Here is a 20,696-nt window from a genome sequence, read left to right as displayed (position 1 = left end):
CTCATGGAATTTTGTCCCATCTGTCTCTAAGAAAATATAATTGGTACTTAAGAGAGACAAAAGAAGATGCCAAACTTGAGGGGCAGGGCACCTAGCTGCACTTCTCTTACCCTCTACTCCGAGAGGGTTTCTCTCAGAGGGCCAGAGATACTGAGAGAACTGGGCTGGGGAAAATGGGTTTGGGAGCAGCTCCTACCTCTCCTACCCTCTCAGCTTTCAGAGGGGAAAGAGGCTTCGGTCCCTGCAGGAAGAATTTGCAACCAGCACCACGTTCAGTCTCCTGCTGCCTCCTACCATGAGTGGAGTGCTGCTTGTAAGAGCGGCCGTTGCACTGAGACCTTATCAGCACCCTTCCACAGCAAATACAGGATCCTTCACCATCTCCTGAGGTGCCTCAGGGGAAATGCCAGGATCCCTGAGCCCCTTCTCGCTCCAAGGGAGCCTTTCTGGGCCCAGTTTGGGAGACGGTCTGCTGCTGCTCAGCTCCTGCTCCAGGGGTTTTTCGCAAGACTGTTAACCCCACACTCCCTGCCTGCCAGGACACACCGCAGCTCCTACTACAGCTGACTCTTGCTTGCTATCCCAGGTGAGCTCGTTCCTGCCGTTTCAGCTTGCCACTTCCAAGGTTCCTGATTAGGCACTGGGATCGGCTGCCCCTGGAGGTTTGTGGAGCAAGCCCTTTTCCCAACCCTTCCGCCAGCATGTCCGCCATTACAACGTGAGAGAAATAACCGAGCCTGCGCCACAGCGCCCCCTGCAGGCGCGGGGGAATCATCGCCCCCGCCCTGCCCGGAGCCAGCAGCGCCCCTGGCGGCTGCGCCCGGAACGGCACCAGAGGGGAAATGGCGAGACTGAGTCTCTGCCTCTGGGTGTTGGGAACGCCGCAGTTGGTGTCTGTTTGCCTTGGGATGCATACTAGGAAAGAGCTGCTATTCCTTTTCCCAAATATTTGCCCAAAAGCCCCTAAATTTCAAAGTTAAAATAATTCTGAGGGAAGGGGGTTATAGTCTCCATTCCAAGAGATGTTCCTGCCTTCTTTGGCAGACACCTTGGCAGACACCTTGGCAGACACTTGCTTTTCAAACTAAGACAAGGTAAGCTCTGGTTGAGACTCAAAAAGTGATTCAAGAAGTGCTTCAAAAGGACAGGAACGACACAGTCCTCCTCATTTCCTTGCTAAGAAGCAACTCTGGGCACTGATGAACTCTTAGGGACAATGAAAACACACACCCCTCAGCGTTCTCCATCCAAAAAAGATCAGTGTTACTTTACACCTCTGCAGAGCTGTGCATGCCAGGACATCCTCTCCATTTCCACAGCATTTTAGTTCACAGCAACTATCAAGAATTGGCAAATTTTCCAGATTCCCTTGGTTTCTCTCATGAGTGACCCTCATCTTTACTTTCCTGCAGGCGAGAACATCAGTCATCTACTGCTCTTGGAAACAGATGCAAAGGGAATGTGGCAGAGAGCTTGAAGGAAAAATGCAACCTGCCCACAAGAAGTAAGCTGGCATGAAGTATCCAGCTGACAGCTCTGGGAGAAATTTCAACTATGGAATGTATAAACAAGGGATTAAGCTGGCCATAGAGAAGGGGAGGGAAATGTTGTGCAAAAGGAAACATGTCCTTAGTATTTCTGCTGTAAGAAACAGCAGAGGAAGACTTAGGGGAACATCTGAGGCATCAAGAGGCTTAAATGCAGGACAGAGGTGTCCTGACAGGGTTAGAGGCAGGGGACAGGTTTTTGATGGCAGCTGGAATGATCTTCAAGATATGATAGGGACATCCCTGTGTGATACCAGGGAAGAACACCCATAGGAGTGGTGTGTGGTGCAGAGCTGTGGGGCAGTCTCTACCCCTGATTTTAAGAGCTCAACAGGAAAATGCCCTGAACCACTTTATAAAGCTTTGGAGTATACCCCACTTGGAGCCAGGAGTTTGGATTCCCTCTGGAGGCATTCTGAGCCTATGGGTTTTAGAGGTGTTACTAAAACCTGATGTTACACACAGAGTTGCCTAACAAATTTATAGAAACAAAATCAAGAACAAGAAAAAAGCAGCTGCAGAGCATTGTCCAAAAGGGTTTGAGAATGAAAAATCTATTTTACTGGCACTTAAAAGTTCTTGGCTTTCTCTTCCTAGCAAAAAACCTTGGTAGAAGATCAAAACAATTAAATGCATTAAAAAACAAGAGTTAAAATTGGAAATGAGTGGTTCCACAGAAAAGAGGGGAAAAAGACCAAACTTCAAAACAATTGCACTTTCCTAACATGGGAGAAGTAGGAAATCAAACTGTGCCAGGAAGCTCAAGAACTATGTAAGAACAGTTAGCCCCATTCTGGTGCCCTCTGGGTGTCCAAAATTGAAGCCTGTGTGCAGCAGCAGCTCTGAACTGCAATATAACAAAATCTCCTTCTTTAGAATGTCTGCTGTCTCCTGGGAAGGACAAAGACTTCTTTCACCTTAATAAAAAATGCATCTTCTCTGGATTATTTTCATCAGAAACTGCAGTGTATCATCACAACAATAAATCTCCAGTATGTGTGAGGAAATGGAGACTGGTGGAGCCTGTTCCTTTGCTTAAGGAATGCTGCCCCTTTGTGCAGGAGGGTGTATGAGGAGAGGGGAATACTCCTTACCTTTATTTATTGTGGGATGTCAGGCCCAGATTCGGGATGGAAGCAGTCTCACCATGTGCTGTGATAAGCACCTGTAATTCAGGTAATAAGCAAAAGCCTTCCCCCTCTTCTGTGGTGTGTAGAAACTTGGGAGTTATTCAGGACTATAAACAATTAGTGCCAAAGATTTTTGGTGCAAGAGATTTTTAATTTGGAAGGGTTTGCTGCAAGACGTCCATTACACATCCAGGTGTCAATCCCCAGGGTCCATTCCACCTGACCTCCCTGATAGTGGGTACCTCTTGCTTTACACCATGTTTACAACCATCTGGCTTGCAGGGGACTACAGTTTCCGAACATGAGTCCACAGACACTTTGTCCTAGCAGGCCTGCGAAGCTGCTGGCCAGCTGACAAACTCTGATGAAGTCCCCTTGGCCACAAGTGGCTCACCAGGAGTTGGCTGCAGCTGAAGGATAAGGGAGAGTTGTTTTCTTTGCTGCAGGCACAGGGCCAGATGCCAATCAGCGGTGTAGGGCTCCAAAGGCTCCAAATAGCCTCTCTCTAATAATCAGAAATCTCTAATAATAAAATTACCTGGTAGAGCAAATTGAGCAAAGCGACACAAAACTGAGGGGGTGAAAATAGAACAGGGGTCACTTTATTGTCAGGTGGATGAGGAGTTGTTCTGATGCTGTACTTATGTCTCAAAGAAACAGCAGCAGAAGTGAGTGATAAAGTGACTGCAAGCAGAGAACCCAAACGCCAGCATTCTTCCTCTGACTGTGAGCAGTCCAGGAGGTGATCCTCTTCTACAAGGACTTCAGCCTCTTGGCTATTACCACGGTGGCAGTTTCACCCACTTGCAGCAACCTCCTGTTCAGGAAGCTAACTGCAGGTGCCAGTGCCAATTTCCGAGTTCCACCAATGTTCCATCCCCTCTACTCACACTCATACAAGGACATCTCCTTTCTATAGCTCCAATTCATGGCTTGGCTTTCTCTACCTCAAGTTCAGTATCTTCCACAAAAAAAGCCTGACCCCCTCTGCCACAACTCAAGGCTTATTTTTTAATTGCTGCCAGCTTCTTGCTGGAGAACCAGTAAGCTAAGCAGGGCGCTCCGAGCTCCCAGGTTTAGCATATGAATATACTTGAGTTGCAAAAGCAAAAGTTACATCACTAAAACCAGCCATTGTAACAGGCACAGTTCCCATTTCTTTTAAAAATAAATATTTATAAACAAAAGGAAGAGATTCAGAGAACTACAAAATTAAAAATTTTCCTGCCAACAGCACAAATGCTTCTCATGTACAGTCACAGGAACAAGTTGTACACCAACATGAGCGCTGTCTAAAAAACTCTCTCCTCATCAGCTGCCTCAGTCCACCTGCACAGAGATCCACATCTCCCTCTGCAGCAGCCAGCTCTTCTGCACTTCTCCACGACTTGTGCTGGAGCTGCTCAGTCACCTTTCATGATCAAGTCCTCAATATATGCATCCAGTTCATCATCTGTATTAATATCAATGTCCTGAAACCAAAGCAACAAGGAATACCAGTGAGAAGTTAATACTGAGGAACAGCACAAGAAAAGAGGAGCCAGAGCAGCTTAGCACCCTCTGTTACGTCTGACCTGCTCAACCTCTATGCCCCAACCTCCAGCACCCCTCCAGCTGCTGACAGCTTGCAGTGACAACACCCCTAGCTTTCCCTGTCAGCATCCGAAAGACAACACAGGAAACCCATCAGCACCAGATGCTCAAAAAACACACTCAAGTGGTGGATCTACTGTACTGATTGTGGTCGAGGAAGATTTGGTTGGGGCTCTTTTAGATTTAACACATTTTCCTAACAGGGTGAAACTGCTTTCAGATGCTTTCCGTAGCCTTTACAGGTTGATCCTGATTTTATTAAAGTAGTTTTCTTAGTTTAGAGTTAGTTTATTTATTTAAATGTTTCAATTATATATTTTCTATTTTAATTTAATAGTATAACTAATATATCAATTTCACCACAACACTTTTTCATGTTGTTTGTTTAAAGGTTTGCATTTCTATTCGTGGAGTTCAGAATCTGCCTAGGAATGTGGCAAAAATTCCCTGATGAGCACTGCCTACACCTGGGGAAATTCTCAAGCAGCCTCATGGCAGAGAACAAACAGAATCTGTGCATAACATACACACCATGAGAAATCATTCTCATGTGAGAATTAACACACATCAGACTCTCAGAGCCTGGATCCCAAGTGTGGGCAGTGACAGCCAAGCTGCTCCGAGCTGAGGAAGTTGGAGCCCAGTGAGACACTGGAGTGAAACACTGTAATGCTTGGAGGGGATGAGCCAGGTGGCTACTCTGAGACAGCTCAGGGTTTGCTGCTACTCCTCACCCACCTCCTGCACTTTTTGCAGAAGGGCCATGATATTAGTCCTCAACTTCTGCAGTTTCTCCTCTGTTTCCCTCAGCTTCCTTTCTAAGTTCCGGAGGTTTTCCTCAGATGCTTTGGCCCGGGCATCGGCACGTGTCTGATATGAATTGCACAGGTTCTGCAGACCCACCTCATACTGCTTAAAATATTCTTTCTGTAGTAGACAAAACACAAGATGTCACATTAAGAGAAAGCATCAAGCATCAACAAAAACATGAGCATTCACAGGCTGTAGAAGACCCAAACTCCTGGCCCCCATGATCAAATCCTCCCTGCAGCGTGCCTCTGCATACTCTGCCCACCCTTGTATTTACATCTGATTTGCCTACACCAGCCAGCACAGAATTCACACAGCTTTTCACATTCTTCCAGTACCAGAACTGCCCCCAAAGCTGCTTGAATTTAGATTAAGGGTGCAGTGTACTTTAAAAAGCATGAACCCGCAGGTATGGTTGCAGGCCTGACATGCCCTGTAAATTCTAAGTATCCTTGGTACAGATCACCCAGACATCATAGCCTCCCACTGCAAGGTAGGGACAGCTACACTAACCAAAAGCCTCAGACACAACCAAGGTGTCCTATAGAAGAAGCAGGAATAGTAACTCCAGCAAATGCCAGCAGATGCCTGAGTTAACAGAAGAGGAGGAGATGAGACTGCCAATACACACACTTCGAGTCTGGAAGTGCAAAACAGAACAGGCTTTGGTCATGTGCTCATCTGCAGGTGGCTTTTTACAAGTGCCTCCTTGGAAAGGTCTGTCTTGGTGGTATGCTGGAGAAGGAAAAAGTAAGAGAGGCCAGTTCCCTTGCCCTGCATTGCAGCCAGCACTGGTACCAGGTAACATTCCTCCCAGTACCAGGCTGCTGGTGGAAGCTCAGTCCTACCTGTCCTCAAATAAAGAGAAGTCAAAAGTCTTATGGTGTGCAGCTGACTTGCTGGCAGTCAACCTGTTTTCCCAGGGAAGTGGGAAGGGGTTTACTTCAATGTTCTCTCACACTAAAGTAAATGGCCTATAAAGGGATTGAACCCCCACTAACGCTGTGGGCTCAAACCCTGTATGCGCCATTTACCTTAGAGTTGGACTCAATGAGCTTTGTGTCTTCCTTCCAATTCAGAATATTCTGTGAATCTGGGGATAATTATTTGTTATTAATTTATAATTTTTAAGATTGTCGCCAGATAAGTTATAAGGCTTATAACTTATAAGTTATAAGTTTAATAGCAATGGTTAAGAATTTAAGATAGTAGCAGCCAACAGCATTCCCACACACATGTATGGTAATTAAAAACATCCTCAGACAACTCTTACAAGACTCAAGGCATCTCTCAGAGGTCTCATTCTTTTCCTCAGCTACGTTAGTCTGCCAAGGATCCAAATTATTTTTTCAAGAGTGCGCTCCCGCATTAGCAAGACGCACATTTGCCATAAGAAAGGAATATGTGCGGGGAAAACACATAAACTTACTTTTCTAGAAGTACTGAACTCACCAAGGGAAATGCCAACAACCCTTCTGAGCTCATGGAACTCAGCTCATTCTTGGAGATTGGAAAACTTGGAGGCAAGAAGTATCGCAAACAATTCCTGTGCAGGAAAACAAAATGCAAAGCCAGAGCTGGCAGTTTAACAGACTGAAGCAATCAGACTGCAGAGCTCACAAGATCTGCAGTGAACCCACCTAAGGATCTGGACTAGTAAGTCAACTGTTTCTTGGCTGCTGCTAGGACCAGTGGTGTCAGGCTCGATTCTGATGCAATCCGAGGTAGAAGGTTCAGCCATGACCGCATCCTCTTGCTGCTGTGTGTCTGGAGCCTGGTACTCAGGAGAGGGAGGCTTCATAAGCCTTACATCCTCACTGCCCTTCTCCACCCTGAGGAAAAGTATTAAGGGAATGTCAGGAATCTTTTTTTACATTGGACATACCTGAAACACGGTTAACAGTTTCATCAAAATCTGTACCCAAGTGTCACACAGACTTCTAGACACACAACAGCTGCCTCCAGGGCAGGCATCAGAGTGACAGACTGATGGAGTCTGTAATGCCCATTCCTTATGTAGCCCTGGACAGTCTTGACCTCACATGTTTCCTGACATGACAACAGCATATTTGTCTTCAGGATCTATGGCAATAAAACAGGCCCTTCCTCCCAAAAAAACCCCAAGCCTCCACAATTCAGTAGCTCTAGATAGTTACCAGCGATCCCTTGGTGTGGTGTCTGTAGGGACATAATCAAACTTCACCTTCCACCGGATTGCATGCCTGACCCTTTCCACAGCTGTGACACGGCCTGTGAACCATTCCTTGTTCACACGCACTTCCACGTGCAGCCCTTTATCTGTGAGGGGGAAGCAAAGGTGTTTGTAAACATTCAGGTGCTGGAAAGCACATTCTACAGGGGCTCTAGAGATTCAGGCACCTCAGCAGGGAGAACACCTGAACCTGTGACAATGCCCTCAAGCAGTACGGACACCATCAAAACACAATGGGCACACAGGTCAGCTCCTGCTGAGAAACATGAAGATGCATGGAAATGAACTGGCAATTCCGGATGGAAGGTTTCTCCTGTACTCCAAGCTGTTTCACATTGGCTTTATAGTCTCATGATGGGCTCTAGGACAATTTGCCACATGTCCCTAGTGGGCCACTTTTCAGACAGCTCCCTGGAAGCATGCTGAAAAGATGCCCTGCTCTGGCAGATGGTGCAGTACCACCCCAGCTATCACCTTTCCTGGGGTCTCCCAGTCACTCTTCTCTCACAGCAGTGCAGATCTGGATAGAGTCCTGAGCATTTTCCAGCTAGCATGGCTGCATGATCCACTCAGGATAGGTGAACATGCCATCAGCTACACCCTGCAGCCCAGCCCCACCCCTGACAACATCACATAAGACAACATCACATAAGCATCAATCACAGACCTTTCCATGCCACAATTGCCACTGGTCTAATCAAAGGGTTCTCAGCCAAAATTTTTCATGCAAGTTAGAGTAATCTTGGGGTTTGGAGTTCAAATCTACACTATTTTTTTATTTTAAAATCTCATTGATGAAAGCACATGTTTAACTTGTACAACAGTTCTTTTTTATGTCAGATACTGGCTTATTTCTCACCTTTCTGTGCTTTCTTCAGTTCCAACAACTCTTCCTCTCCAGCACTGTCTGTGAGCTGGGAGCAGAGAGAGCTCAAATTAGCCACCTCTCATCAAGATTATAAACACCTGACAAATACCTTCTGCTGGGGAAACCAGCACACTCTTACCTCCACCACCACCTCATTGGAATCCTTCTCTTCTTTCACTGCCAAAAATTTTCCTCGTTTTGTCCTCTCCTTTTTGGGCTCACCCTCCTCCTCAGACCCATCCTCTGGGATGTTCGAGGCCCTCTTTCGAGTGCTGGAAGCCTGAAGGAAGCAAACAAGCTCTAGCTATTAATTCCAGCCTGCTTCCAACCAAAACCTTCTTGCAGCCAAGTTAAAAACAAAACAAAACAAAACAAAAAAAAAAAAAAAAAAAAACCAAAAAAAAAAAAACCCAACACTCAGTATTTTATTTGGTAGTTAATGAGCTTTTCTGGAAGGTTTTAGAGGTGGTATATCATCATGCAAACACTCATCCCACCACCCCATGCATTTTTTTTTTCCCTGGGGAAACAATCTGGTCTAACAGGAAAGAGATGAGACCAGTCTTCTCAAGGAGTGTAAATGACACCCTAACCCAAGAGTAAAGTAGAAGTTCTCTTGTCCTGTGCAGTGCCCACAGTGCACATACCACAATACAGAACAGACAGGCTTACAGGACAGTGGGTGAGGAGCTGAGGGGTTTCATCCCATTGATTCTTACCTGTAAACATTTGCCAGAGGCAGATTTCCTTACTGCTGGCACCTTGGCTGCTTTTGGATTGGGTGTCTCACGTGAGCTTTTGGGACTCTGTTGGCCAGAGAGCGACTTCAGGCTTGTACCTGGCTTGGCAAGAGTTTTTAAAGTGCTGTTAGACTTCCCAGCTGTCACAGTGTGATGGTGTGTCCTTGAAGTGCTGGCCTCCTCCTTGAAGAGCATGCTTGCTAGCCTGGGGGAGCTGGTATTTGGATGATCTGAAGAACTTTTTTTCAGCTGAGTGCAGGACTTGTGAGGAGGTGAAGATCCTGGTGGCCTGCTGGGAGCATTCTTGATTACATCAGGCAAAGGAGGAGATCGTGGGCGCTGAGATCGGGTGTGCTGAAACAAAGGAGGGTAGAGAGAGAGGAAGGGTAGAAGAGTGGGGAACTGCTGTTCAGAACAGCTAAGGAAGCACAAAAGAGTAAAAAGCCTACAGTAGGATTCCATTTACCTCCCTTGAAGGCCGTGTAGTCACTTCCAGAGGTAGTTTCTTTAAGTCAGCCTGAGATAGAATTGGAGTGGTTTTCTACAAAAAACAATAACAAAAAAAGAAAAATTTGAAAAAAAGAAAAAAACCTCCAAACACAAAACCAAACAAACAAACAAAAACACAAAACCAAACAAAACCAAACAAAAAAACAACAAACAAAAAACCAAACAAACAAAAAAAAACAAAACCAAAAAAACAAAAAAAAAAAAAACAAAACAAAAAAAAAAACAGATCAGAAAGTTCATGTTTACAGGCTGCCAGGGGCTGCCGGAACCCATTCCAGCAGTTCTCCAGGCTAAACCAAACAATTATATGGTGTGTTTTGTGTTCTTCAAGAGATATTCCTTCAGCTGTCATTTCCATTTTCCCAACAGAAAATTAAAAGCAAGATGAGATGATCAATTTCTGTTGTTATAACAGCCCCAGCCCTATGAAGGAGCAAAGATGGTTTCAGACTCAGCAGCAGCCCTTTGCACAGGGAAAGGGCTGCTGCTGAGTCACACCTGCTCTACTTAGCTGGAGACCTCCAGACTCACCTGCAGAGCTTCCAGCTTTTTCTGCTGCTGGCGGATTTTCTCTGTCAGTTGTTTCTGCTTTTCCTCATTTGATTTCAAGTCTTTTTTTAGAGATCCCAGTGGTACCTTCTGTTTCTGCTCTGCAGCCTCACATCTAGAATGGAGGGAATGCAAGACACCCTCAGTAAGGACAGCAGAACCTGTACCATCTCATGCAGGATTATCCCAGCATACCATTCTAAAAGCAGCAGGAAAGCCACCTGCCTTTCTGCAGCAGCCACAATCTCAAAAGCAGTGGTTTTCATCTTGGAAAAGAAATATGAATTAAGAATGAAAAGCATAATTGCTAATAAAAAGGCATTTATGCTGGAAATCACCAATTCAGAGCCCAGGAACTGTGACAGTTGTGACAGCTTCTGTACTGCATTTGTACTCCAGACTTTTTCAGCAATTTTCCTTCCTATCACCTTATTTCTTCACATCAGTTCTTCTTTCTACATACTTTTTTCCCTTCATAAAGGAAAGCACAGTACCAGAAACCCATGACTAAGACATTACCACAAGCCTTCCAGTCCCAAATGCCTTCTGCCTTGCCATTCAAGTGTGCTGCCAGGCAGTGTGCTTTGCAATATCCTGTAGCTAATTGCTTTGTCCTTTGCTTTCCTGTAGCTGTTCAGCCCATGGCCAATAACAGTGGTGAGTATCCTACTCTCCCAGGTCCTCTCAGGTGCAGAATCCTGGAAGAGTCCTTGAGAGAGAAGGAAAAGAGAAGCAGGAAGTACTCTCTCAAACGCACTGGCATCACCTTTGAAGTGCCTGGATGAGCAGCTGGCCCTCAGGAGCACTGCCAGAGGAGGAAGAGGGGACTGAGCCCAGGCTCATCACCTATCACCAAACAATCACAGAACGACAGACGAGGACCAGCACTGCTGGGGTAAAATCATGGAAGAATAATTTGAGCCAGGAAAGCAGCAGACAGCCCTTTTACAACACAAGAGATGCAGCAGATTTCATTGGACACTGGAACCAAGCTGGTAACCTGAAGATGTAAGAGAACCCTACTCTCACTGTAGAACACTCAAAACTCCAAGAAGCTGAGGAGAGATGATTCTATCAAGATCTCTAGCTATCAGATACACTCTGATCAGCTTTGTGAGTGAGAAGGAGCAAAAGCAGCAGTTCCTCCATCAGCCTCTTCCCTGCTGAAACACTTTCCATAGAGCGGTTACTTCCTTGGCTAAGAAAGTGTGTGTCGTCACTGCAAAATGACTGCCTGTGAATGAAACCTGCAGTTCCCAAAGATAAAGTTGAACAAGTGGCACCATAAACAGGTTTCCCAGCACAGAAATGCATCTTCCAGCTCATGGCAAGGCTGGAAGCATTGCCAAGCTATGTCTTACAGCACAGTAAAGAACAAAAGCACCTTGAGTTCTGTGACAAGAAAAATTCAGACTACTTATGGCATCCAAACCCAGAGACTGCATCACTGGAGGCAGCAAACCAGAACAAATGTATTATCTTGGTAGTCAGAATGGACTGAAACCAAGACTCCTGATAATGCTCAAGGAGCTTTGAGACACACAATCATCTTCAGCTGGTGCTTCAGCCACCCATCCAAATGACATTTGGGATCCAACTGGATATCAGATAGGAGAATAGAGGCAAGCAAGCCTCACATTATTTCACAGTGTGAAACAGGGACACTGCCTTCTCTGTAACGAAATTGAGTGATAGTGGCACCTGGTGCTGACCTCAACAGAGACAGTGGCACTGGAGGGAGTGACTGCTTCTCATAACACAGACTGAGAAGGGCATTCAGCTCCCATGATCTGGAACATCTTGCCACAAGCAGCCACTGAAGTGCAGGTGGACAAACCAGAAGGGCAGGGAACAGGTCAGTGCCAATAGTAGACACTGTGCTGAGGCAGCCAAAACTACCATACGACCTCTGATGCCAGGACAGTCCCAACACCTGACATTGCTCTGACATTGCATCATTTCCGATTTGGCTGGATGAGACCCTGCACTGAGCCTCACAGTACATCCTCAAGCTTGAGGATGCCACCCATGTGCTTCTCAAATCCTGCCATCCTTCAGACACTACAAATACCTGTAATGGTCAGGACACAGATATGAAGGTGTCCAAACTCTGCACAATGACTCAACAGTGCAGCACTTGGAATGTGCTCCAACCAAAAGCCAGGAGTGCTGGAGAAACTTCTACTTCATGTAAAGGACACAACTGCACTTGCTGCTGGAAAGCACATGTAAGCCTACTTAATCAAGAAATGTCCTGGAGTTATTTATTCTCTCAAAGTAAGACTCCTGAGACTCCTTTTGAAGCTAAAATGACCAGAAGTTTGGCTCACCAGTGCCAAGTGCCCCACCTGCCCTTTCCCAGCTTCCTGCACGGGGAATATAGGATGGCACAGCATGCACTGCAGAGGTACTCGGACTCACCCCAAACAATACCTCAAAGTGAAAAGTAGCCCCACCCACACACCCCCAATTTTCAAGGTATTGCAAATAAAAGATCTGAATTCTTTCATCACTAAATCAAGTTCCTGGTAGGTGATACAATAAAGACTCCCACTTCTGCAGACAGAAGTGCAGAAATATAATGGCAGGTGAGGGGACCTGAATAACACCCTTCCATAGCTACCCTCAGGCCATCCCAGAAGCTACCAGCCCATCTAGGGTCCATTTCCACAAGCCCAGAGGCCCAAAGACAGCTCAGGAGACGTGAACTGGGCTTTTTGGGAATTGCGGAATGCAAATCTGTTCAGAGGAACAGAAACCCCTTTTGGGGTCCTGCCAGGACTGTCCTACGGCTGCCTCAGCTCTGGTGTCTGGTCAAGGGGGCAGCCCTCTGAAACATCTTTTGGACCAACACCAGGAACCAAAAGCAAGTAAAGGAAAGGACTGAGATTATTTGGGAAGAACAAATATGGGAAAAATACACTATAACAAGGGCCAGTTGTACATAAACCTTTGGCTGGTCAGTACACCTCTGTGTACTAACCTCCATGTCTCCCCCTTTCCTAGGCAAGGGCCTCTGTACTGGGGTGCAAGTGTCAGTAGCTGGAGAGGGACCACTGGTCCCAGTGACTCATGGGCCTGAGTGCCACCAGCTGCTGTGACTACAGGCAAGTGAATGAATATGAGCCACAGGAACGTCAGGCCAGAGGAGCCAACCAGGAGGCTACCTGGGAGCAAGGGAGGGGATGTCTAAGGGTGATGCTCAGGAGCTGATCACTGGAGACATGGGTGAGTCTCACAGCTGATGGAGATGGGTATAGGGGTGTAGGCAGAACAGTGGGTGTCTCTAGGCAGAAAGCATGTGGGGAAGAGCAAGGACCCTGATCCAATCAAGACAGAGAAATCCCCAGTGTGAGACACTGGGAGGTCTGGAGGGTGTGTGCGCTATGTGTAAACACAGAAGGAGGTCAGTACACCTCCCCCCGGGACTGCAGGCCTCAGGGCCCATCTATCCCAGTGGAAGTAACCAGAGGCTCGGGATCTGAAGGCCAGGTATGGACATGAGTATTTCCACTAGTGATCCTTCACCCTGATGAGCCAAGAGGGAAAAGGATGAAGCTGCTGGTGTGGTCTGTGGGAGCACTGCACATGCCCACTTGTGCTATCTGTGGGACTGGATGTATGTACATACACAGTCTGTCTGTGTTTGTGTGTGTCTACAAGCAACATCTTCTGAACTTCACTACTCCTTCCAGCCGAAGGGCTGGGGACGTGCCAGCCCCTTAGGTTCCAGGCTCAGCCCTGCCCCAGCATTTTGTCCAGGAACATCCTCAGCACTGCCACACTCCTCGGAGCTCTACAGCAGGAGCTCTACATACATATGGAGCAAACAGAGAAGTCAGCACAGGTATTCTCCACTAGGAGGTACCAAAAGGAAGAAGTCAGAAAGTCAATACTTTGAAATAGCATCAATATTCTGTAAAATTTTCAGCCATGGATATTAAATTCTTTATTCCAATCAAAAGTTACCACCTGGATTCATCCCCTTTGACTTTAAGCCCTGAGCCAAGGGACCTGACTTACAGAGAAGCAGCTTCCCTTCCTTACACAATACAGACAAGAACTGGCTTCCAGCAGTGCTGCTTTCCACAGAGAAGCAACCTAAAGCAATCATTTTCCTCACTCAAATAAATGACTACATTCTACCTACATTTTGTGACTGTAACACACATCACTGGAAAATGAACCACTGTGCTGCTTCCTCAAGCATGCAAAATGTCCCTCCTGGGTTCATCCCAACCATGTGGAATTGCCGCAGTTTGGTGTCTGATGGGTGGGAGCAGTAGGAGCAAAAAAGGCAATTGCAAAGCCCCCCCTGAACTCACCTAACTCCCAGCCTGCACCATGACAGTTCTCCAATTGCCATCTATCGTGCCCATGGCAAACCTAATATAATCTAAACCTGTAATAGCATTTCTGGTGCCAGGGCAGAAAAACAACCAATGATTCAAATGCCACCATATCACTTGGTTGACAGGCTAGAGGCAGCTCTGGCTCCACCCGGCTCAGGCAGGGCCACCCAGGACTAGGAGCTCAGGACCCCATCTTGGAATATCTCCAAGGATAGAGACTGCACAATCTCCCTGAGAAACCTGGGCCAGGATTTGGTCACCCTCACAGGGAAAAAAGTGTTTCTGATGTGCAGAGGGACCTTCCAGCACTCCAGTTTGTGCTCCTGGTGTCTGGTCCTGGCACTAGGCACCTCTGGGAAGAGACAGGCTCTGTGCTTTTTGCAGCCTGCCTTTGTCTGTTTCTATATGTCAATGAGAACGCCCTGAGCCTGATCATCTCTGGGATGGACAGCACACACCAGTGCTGGGGCTATCCTCCCCAAGGACGGGACTTTGCATTTTCCTAGCTGAATGTCAGGATAGGCTTCTGCTGGCCAATTTCTGCAACCTGCAAGTCCCTCTGGAGGGATCTATGACGGCCTGGTTTGTCAGCTGCCCCTCCCAGTTTGGTATCACCTGTCACTTGCTGAGGATGTCCTCTGCAATTTGCACATTGCAAATGCCCACCCAGCATTCAGCTCCCTATACGATTGCCATTGCTGCCTTTTCACAGACTGTGAGCACAACTTAAAGGTACAGAACCCCTCCAACTGTTTTCAAAGAACAGATGATCAGAAAAAAGCTCCACATGTGCAGATAAAGCACCTTGCAGAAAAGTCTTAATATTAACTGATTCTTACCTGTCTTGTTCAGGATCAGGGTTCATGGAGCACACCCAGGTGTCAGGGTAGTTCCTCTCCACTGAGCTCAGCTGGAACGGGAGAGTCCGCCACTTCAGACAGACATCTGTCAGACAGACACTTTGCAAGTCAGAATACACAGCCTGAGACACATGATTTTTTCCCATAGCCCATTTAATGCCCAAGTACCACACCAAAGTGTATCCAACAACAGTAAGACTAGTGGCCAAAAAAGTGAGACAGCCACAGAATATATTGAGTCAATTATTTATTTGTGCTCACAAAACACTTGAATGAAACCCTCAAAGACAACTCTACCGAACAAGAATGCAATGAAGCCTAGCACCAACCAACACCAGAGGACCTCACACTCCGGCTGCAACTATGACATACACAAACTGAATTGAACAGCCAGTTCAGACATCACAGCTCAGCCCAGCAGACAGGCTGTCTCTCAATTATACCAAAGTAACACAAATCATAGACATATCCACTTAAAAAAAAATCTACTAAATTTTTGATGAACCAGGAACACAAATTTGTTTTCCAGAGTACTGCTAGCCTACCAGGAAACCAACAGCTTCACAAAATCAAGTTCTGCCAAGAAAATCCAAATGTCCTCAAATCAGGCTCTGGAAGGATATCAACAAGGGAAGACAAGAAGGAGAAAAAAATCCCTCCCCCTTCAAAAGAACCTTGAAAAGACTGAGACAACCATCAAGGCAGAAGAGCCTAACAAATAATTCCACAAGAATGGCCTCACATTCCTTCCTACAACCACATCCTTAAGTCCCGGGGTGAAAATAAGGGAGCTTGGTGTCCCTCTACCAGGTGACAAAGTGATGGTGTGGAGCTTCCCATTACTCTAACAAGGGCTTAGCCAGAGCTGTTTTGAGGTGCACAGAAGAGAACTTGCATTAAATTCCAAGGAAACTGTAAAAGGTTCCCTCTGTGCTGGCACAGTGCAGGCCAGTGCATCAGGGTACAAATTACTTGGCCACTTCCCATTGCCTGTGCAGATGTTTCACATCTTATTCTGGTGCTGGGATGGGTGCCTTTGGTGAGCTCCAGTTCATATGACATTTCTAAGGCTGTTCTCAACACTGCTACTGGCCATACCTGCCCTGCTCTGTCAGAAGATTCAGTTGAGAAGATCAGTTAGCGAACTAGCAAACTGTGCAGGAAAGGAGCTTTATGCCTGGCTGTCACAGAATACCACTGAGTGCAAACAAAGGCAAACTGCAGAGGAGACAGGCCCTAGGGAGGGATGATAGTCCATCCCAAATCTCCTATGCATTTAACTGTCCCATCTGCAGCCAGGAGTGCTCCCCCGCCTTCCCCAGAGAGAAGCAGCTGGATCAGACGCACCGCACTGAATTGTGGTGGGGATCTCCATGGCTCTCCTGCGCTTGTAACGCAGTTCACTAGACGGAGGCTGGTTCCAGTTTGCTGATAAATAACCAAATTCATCCCAGAACTTGATGATACCTCTCTGGGCTGGAAAACAAACCATATTCTGCTCAATATGGAGTCATTATCACAAAATCACCATCTGCACTTCTGGCTGACCTTCAGCCACCCAAATTTCTCCTTCCAGACTCTGGTAATTGTGAAGTTTCACTACCTATTGCAACATCCTTCCAATACTGAGCCAAATGCTCTCCCATGGCCTTCAGCAAGTGTCGATACTCCTTGGCATCAGCAAAGTCTTGCTTATTATGGGTTGGCTCCAGAACCAAATAGGGCACATCCACCACGCCTACCACTCCTCCACATGCCCTGGAAGAGGGACACAGAGTGACACAGAAGGACACAGATTAAACCAACAGGCTGGCAACATGAACTGTAATGCAAAATGTAAGATGGGCTCAAATATTTGTACTTGCTGTCAAGACCTATTTTGCCTGTCTCTGGAATGAGGCACTAGTACTACCAGCACTCATCAGCACCAAATGGCAAGCTCCTCATACTGCTGCAGGGATGGCTAAAATTTGTGTCAAGAACTCTCTATCAAGAAACCAGGAAAATATGAGGCAGTACTAAATATAATTTATTTGTCAGAATGCAAACTGAAGGCTGACAAAATGAGCAGGCCTCAGGCTCAGGAAGAATGATTAATGCAAAACATGGTTACTGCGCAGCCTAAGTCAGATATAGAAAAATGTGCCAAGCTTAAGCAAAGATTGCAGAAAAATCTGCAGGACTCACATGCCACCCTCCAGCTGTGGGCCCACCTTCTCATACATCTTGATCAGCCGACTGCAGTTATAAATGAACATGCCGTCCAGCTCGCGCTGCTCAATGTTCACCCCAAAGATAAAATTCAGCTCCTTGGGCTCCTTCAGTGCCCTGTAGGGGACAAAACAGAGCCCCTAGGGATGCTGGAAATAAAGCATTCTATCTGCTGGTGTTAGAGAGAGGGTATGGAAGGCCAGCACCCTTGAGCATTAAACTGCTACTTCTGAAAAATACAAAACATTTGCTGAAAGAGCATTACAACTCAATATGAACAAAATACAAAAACTTTGCAATACAAATACTAATTTAGGCTGGACAGAGAATTTTTCAATTGAATATGTTTTCTCCTTCAGAACAGATTCTGGTTTTTACTTCAGATGTTTTTATTCAGTGAATTAGTCTTATGAGAGCGCTGTTGCATCCAGACTGGTCCTTTCCCATGCTATTTTGGTTTGTATTTTCCAGCTATATATCCCTTTCTAGATAAAGCATGGAAATTCAGATTTCAATAGAAAACTACAGTCTTGATATTCTGATTCTAGGAAGTTCTCCTAATTCCAAATTTCACAAGGCTGCTCCTTAAGTTCAAAATCTGGAGGATACAACATACAGCCCAAGCAGAGCTCCTTTTTCTGCAATGTTAGGATATCAATTTGCATGATTTCTCCCTTATCTATGCAGCAGGTGACTCCAAGAAAAGTTGGCCTCGAGTATGTTTGTGAACCCACAGGATTTCTCAATCTGAATCTTTGGTTAGCAGGAATTCTATTTCCATTAAGGCCAAAAGCCTTGAGATTTTGATCTCTTTGTGCTATAAATCAAACAAAATCCCTGTGTCTCACAAACAAGTCCTGCTCTTCAACATACTAAATTAATCAGGTTCCACAGCTTCCCTGATACCCACGCTGAGAATTTTTCATAAGAAGGATACTCAGCCTCAGTATGGAAGTATCCTCAAATATGAGGCCCAAACCAGTAACTACTGCTAGGCATAGCCTATACCATGGTCCTGCCCACCCTTCTCAATTTTGACCTGCTTTATATTCCCCACCTACCCCCATCAAGTCCTTTGCAGTTATGTACCTTATCTTAATGAGGAATTTAACTTCTGCTTAAACGGTTAGCTGAAGATAGTGGAATTCCTTAAAATGTTCAGTTGACTGTCTACTAATACCAAATATTAGGAAGACCTGAACCACACACACATGAACCCTACACAATGATCACCTGCAGATATGAGATCTGAGTCTGTCTTAATGGTGAAACTTTTCAAAATAAATACCAAAAATAAAACTCATATTCAATTTTTGTTTAAGGCCATCATCCCTCACACAGATGCAATGGTACCCTGTGACACAGCATCATTTAAAACAGGTGACTGTAGTACATTCCTAGGAAAACACCTGAAATAGCAGTTTTCAGTAATTTCAAATCTAAACCGTTGCCAAGAGGGGATTTGAACACTGCCAACTGCTGGGCTGGAATGTGACCTGTTGGTCTCAGCTCACTGTCGTAGAAAACCATGATTCAAGAGCATGAGCAAGTGCAGCAAAACACCCATCTCAGGGATTAATTTTCTTTTTCTAACTTCTGGAAAAGAATGTAGAGCCTTATACTTCAAGAAATAGCATGTATACTTGAGGAAGCAAAGGGAGTCGACCACATCCTTATTGATGAGCATCAAACTCCGATTTATTGATCCAGTATGCACACTTTTATAATTGTGTTAAATTAAGTTCATACATATTGCAAAACCCGAGCTCATTATTGGCTACAGATTACACACCAACCCCTCCTCTTGTTTTCAATACCTGTGGTTTGTTATTGAGACCAAAACTTGTTTTTCTCATCCTGTTATTAACTGTTCTCAAGGCCTCCATGTTTGTCACTCTGCTTTCCCATCACTATCCAAGGACAAGGTATTTACTTGTTATTAAAAAACAAGCCTAAGAACTTTGCTGTTTACAGGAACATGTCTGAGAACATGCTGTTTACAGCTGCCTTTTACTTTTCAATCAGCTGTATATTTTCATGGCCTTTTTTCCTTCAAGCCATGTCTGAGCAAAATTCTCCAACATATACTCACCTACAAAACAAAAAGGACATTTCACTTTTATCAAAGAGGACAGGAAGTAAAATTACCATCCAAACCACGGAAAATGAAGTGGTGGGTCAAAAGCCAGGGATTTAATTACTAGAAATTTAGTACCTGTCCTACTGTCTGGATTCAGAGCCAACCTGATCTTATATAGCCTTTGGAAACCTGAAAGCACTTCTTTCATTGATGCACCCAGCATCACGGAAACAGCAGAAAACTGTCCTAGGACATCCTCTGTAACTCAAGAATTTTCCAAAAGACAACAGGGATTGCTTAGTACAGAAGTTAATGTGCCTATTATGCACATCTTTCAGGATTTTTTTTTTGGTTTTCTGAATGAAGTACAATGCTGTAGAAAAGCATAATCCTCTGATCTGCTTCTGATCACCAGTGATGAATGCAGGGACACAGGGAAAGCCATGTACCTGCCCAGAGTGGCTTTTTGCTGCTCAGCTTAGTAACAGGAAGAAGTATTTTGCCCATGGGCAGGAAGGGCAGAAGACTATTCACAAATTTTTTGTTGCACAGTAATGTCACCAAACCCAAGTATTAAAGAACAAAGGTGTAGATGGAAAAGTATGTGGAAGCTGAAGGAAATAGGTTCTCTCACAAGCTTCTGTATCATTCAGATCCTAGCTCTAGCACTTTTAAATTAAAGTTGTATTTATTTGTTTCTTTTCAGCATCTTAAGATGCTCTGGCAACAAGTCTGCAATAGTTCTGACCTAGGCAGCCATGTAAATGGGCATGCATACACATAGGGAATGGAGATGTTCTGTATCCAAATTCCCAACTTCCTCAAACTCAGCATGTGTTTTAAGAGCATTTGTTTCTGGTTTTCACTTCATTTGAGAAATGCAAAACAAACATATATGAAGAGTGAAATATTCCTGTGAGTACATCAAAAACCAAAGTTAATTGCCACCAGAGCTAAGCTAGAAGAATGCCTTGGGATTTCACAGCACTGACTACACCAAAACTCAGCCTTTTTTAGAAAGCATGCCTAAAATTCCTAAAGCTGTTTCATTGTAACTTGCAAACATTTGTTCATCAGCCTGAATCTTATCTGCAAGTGAAAAAGCAAGACTGAAAAAAACTGATATGAAAATCAGGTAAATATTTACAGCAAACAACCCAATCCAGAGACCCACATGTCTTTCAGCAGGTAAGAGGGGAATACCAGAGGTAACCAGAATAGTGCCCCAGCTGCT

At 45.3% G+C, this 20,696-nt stretch overlaps 1 protein-coding gene across 3 annotated transcripts in view; it reads right to left on the bottom strand.

Moving 5' to 3' along the window:
* Nucleotides 1-3,249: 3,249 nt before the first annotated feature.
* Nucleotides 3,250-20,696, bottom strand: part of MORC2 (MORC family CW-type zinc finger 2) — a 49,276-nt gene continuing 31,829 nt past the window's right edge. For all 3 annotated transcript variants that reach the window (XM_059485194.1, XM_059485195.1, XM_059485196.1), the window contains 14 exons: nucleotides 17,359-17,499; nucleotides 16,775-16,929; nucleotides 16,519-16,647; nucleotides 15,151-15,256; nucleotides 9,942-10,074; nucleotides 9,367-9,441; nucleotides 8,880-9,254; nucleotides 8,300-8,440; nucleotides 8,152-8,206; nucleotides 7,237-7,378; nucleotides 6,721-6,912; nucleotides 6,533-6,626; nucleotides 5,009-5,197; nucleotides 3,250-4,149 (listed from right to left, as the gene is read on the bottom strand). In XM_059485194.1, coding sequence (XP_059341177.1) covers nucleotides 4,081-4,149; nucleotides 5,009-5,197; nucleotides 6,533-6,626; nucleotides 6,721-6,912; nucleotides 7,237-7,378; nucleotides 8,152-8,206; nucleotides 8,300-8,440; nucleotides 8,880-9,254; nucleotides 9,367-9,441; nucleotides 9,942-10,074; nucleotides 15,151-15,256; nucleotides 16,519-16,647; nucleotides 16,775-16,929; nucleotides 17,359-17,499 — 1,996 coding nt within the window. In that variant the 3' untranslated portion in view covers nucleotides 3,250-4,080. The remainder of the gene's footprint in view (nucleotides 4,150-5,008; nucleotides 5,198-6,532; nucleotides 6,627-6,720; nucleotides 6,913-7,236; nucleotides 7,379-8,151; nucleotides 8,207-8,299; nucleotides 8,441-8,879; nucleotides 9,255-9,366; nucleotides 9,442-9,941; nucleotides 10,075-15,150; nucleotides 15,257-16,518; nucleotides 16,648-16,774; nucleotides 16,930-17,358; nucleotides 17,500-20,696) is intronic.

Source organism: Ammospiza nelsoni, chromosome 18 (genome assembly GCF_027579445.1).
Source record: "Ammospiza nelsoni isolate bAmmNel1 chromosome 18, bAmmNel1.pri, whole genome shotgun sequence".
Lineage (NCBI taxonomy): Eukaryota > Metazoa > Chordata > Aves > Passeriformes > Passerellidae > Ammospiza > Ammospiza nelsoni.
Note: the sequence above shows the minus strand (reverse complement) of the source record. Positions and strands in the feature narration are given on the sequence as shown.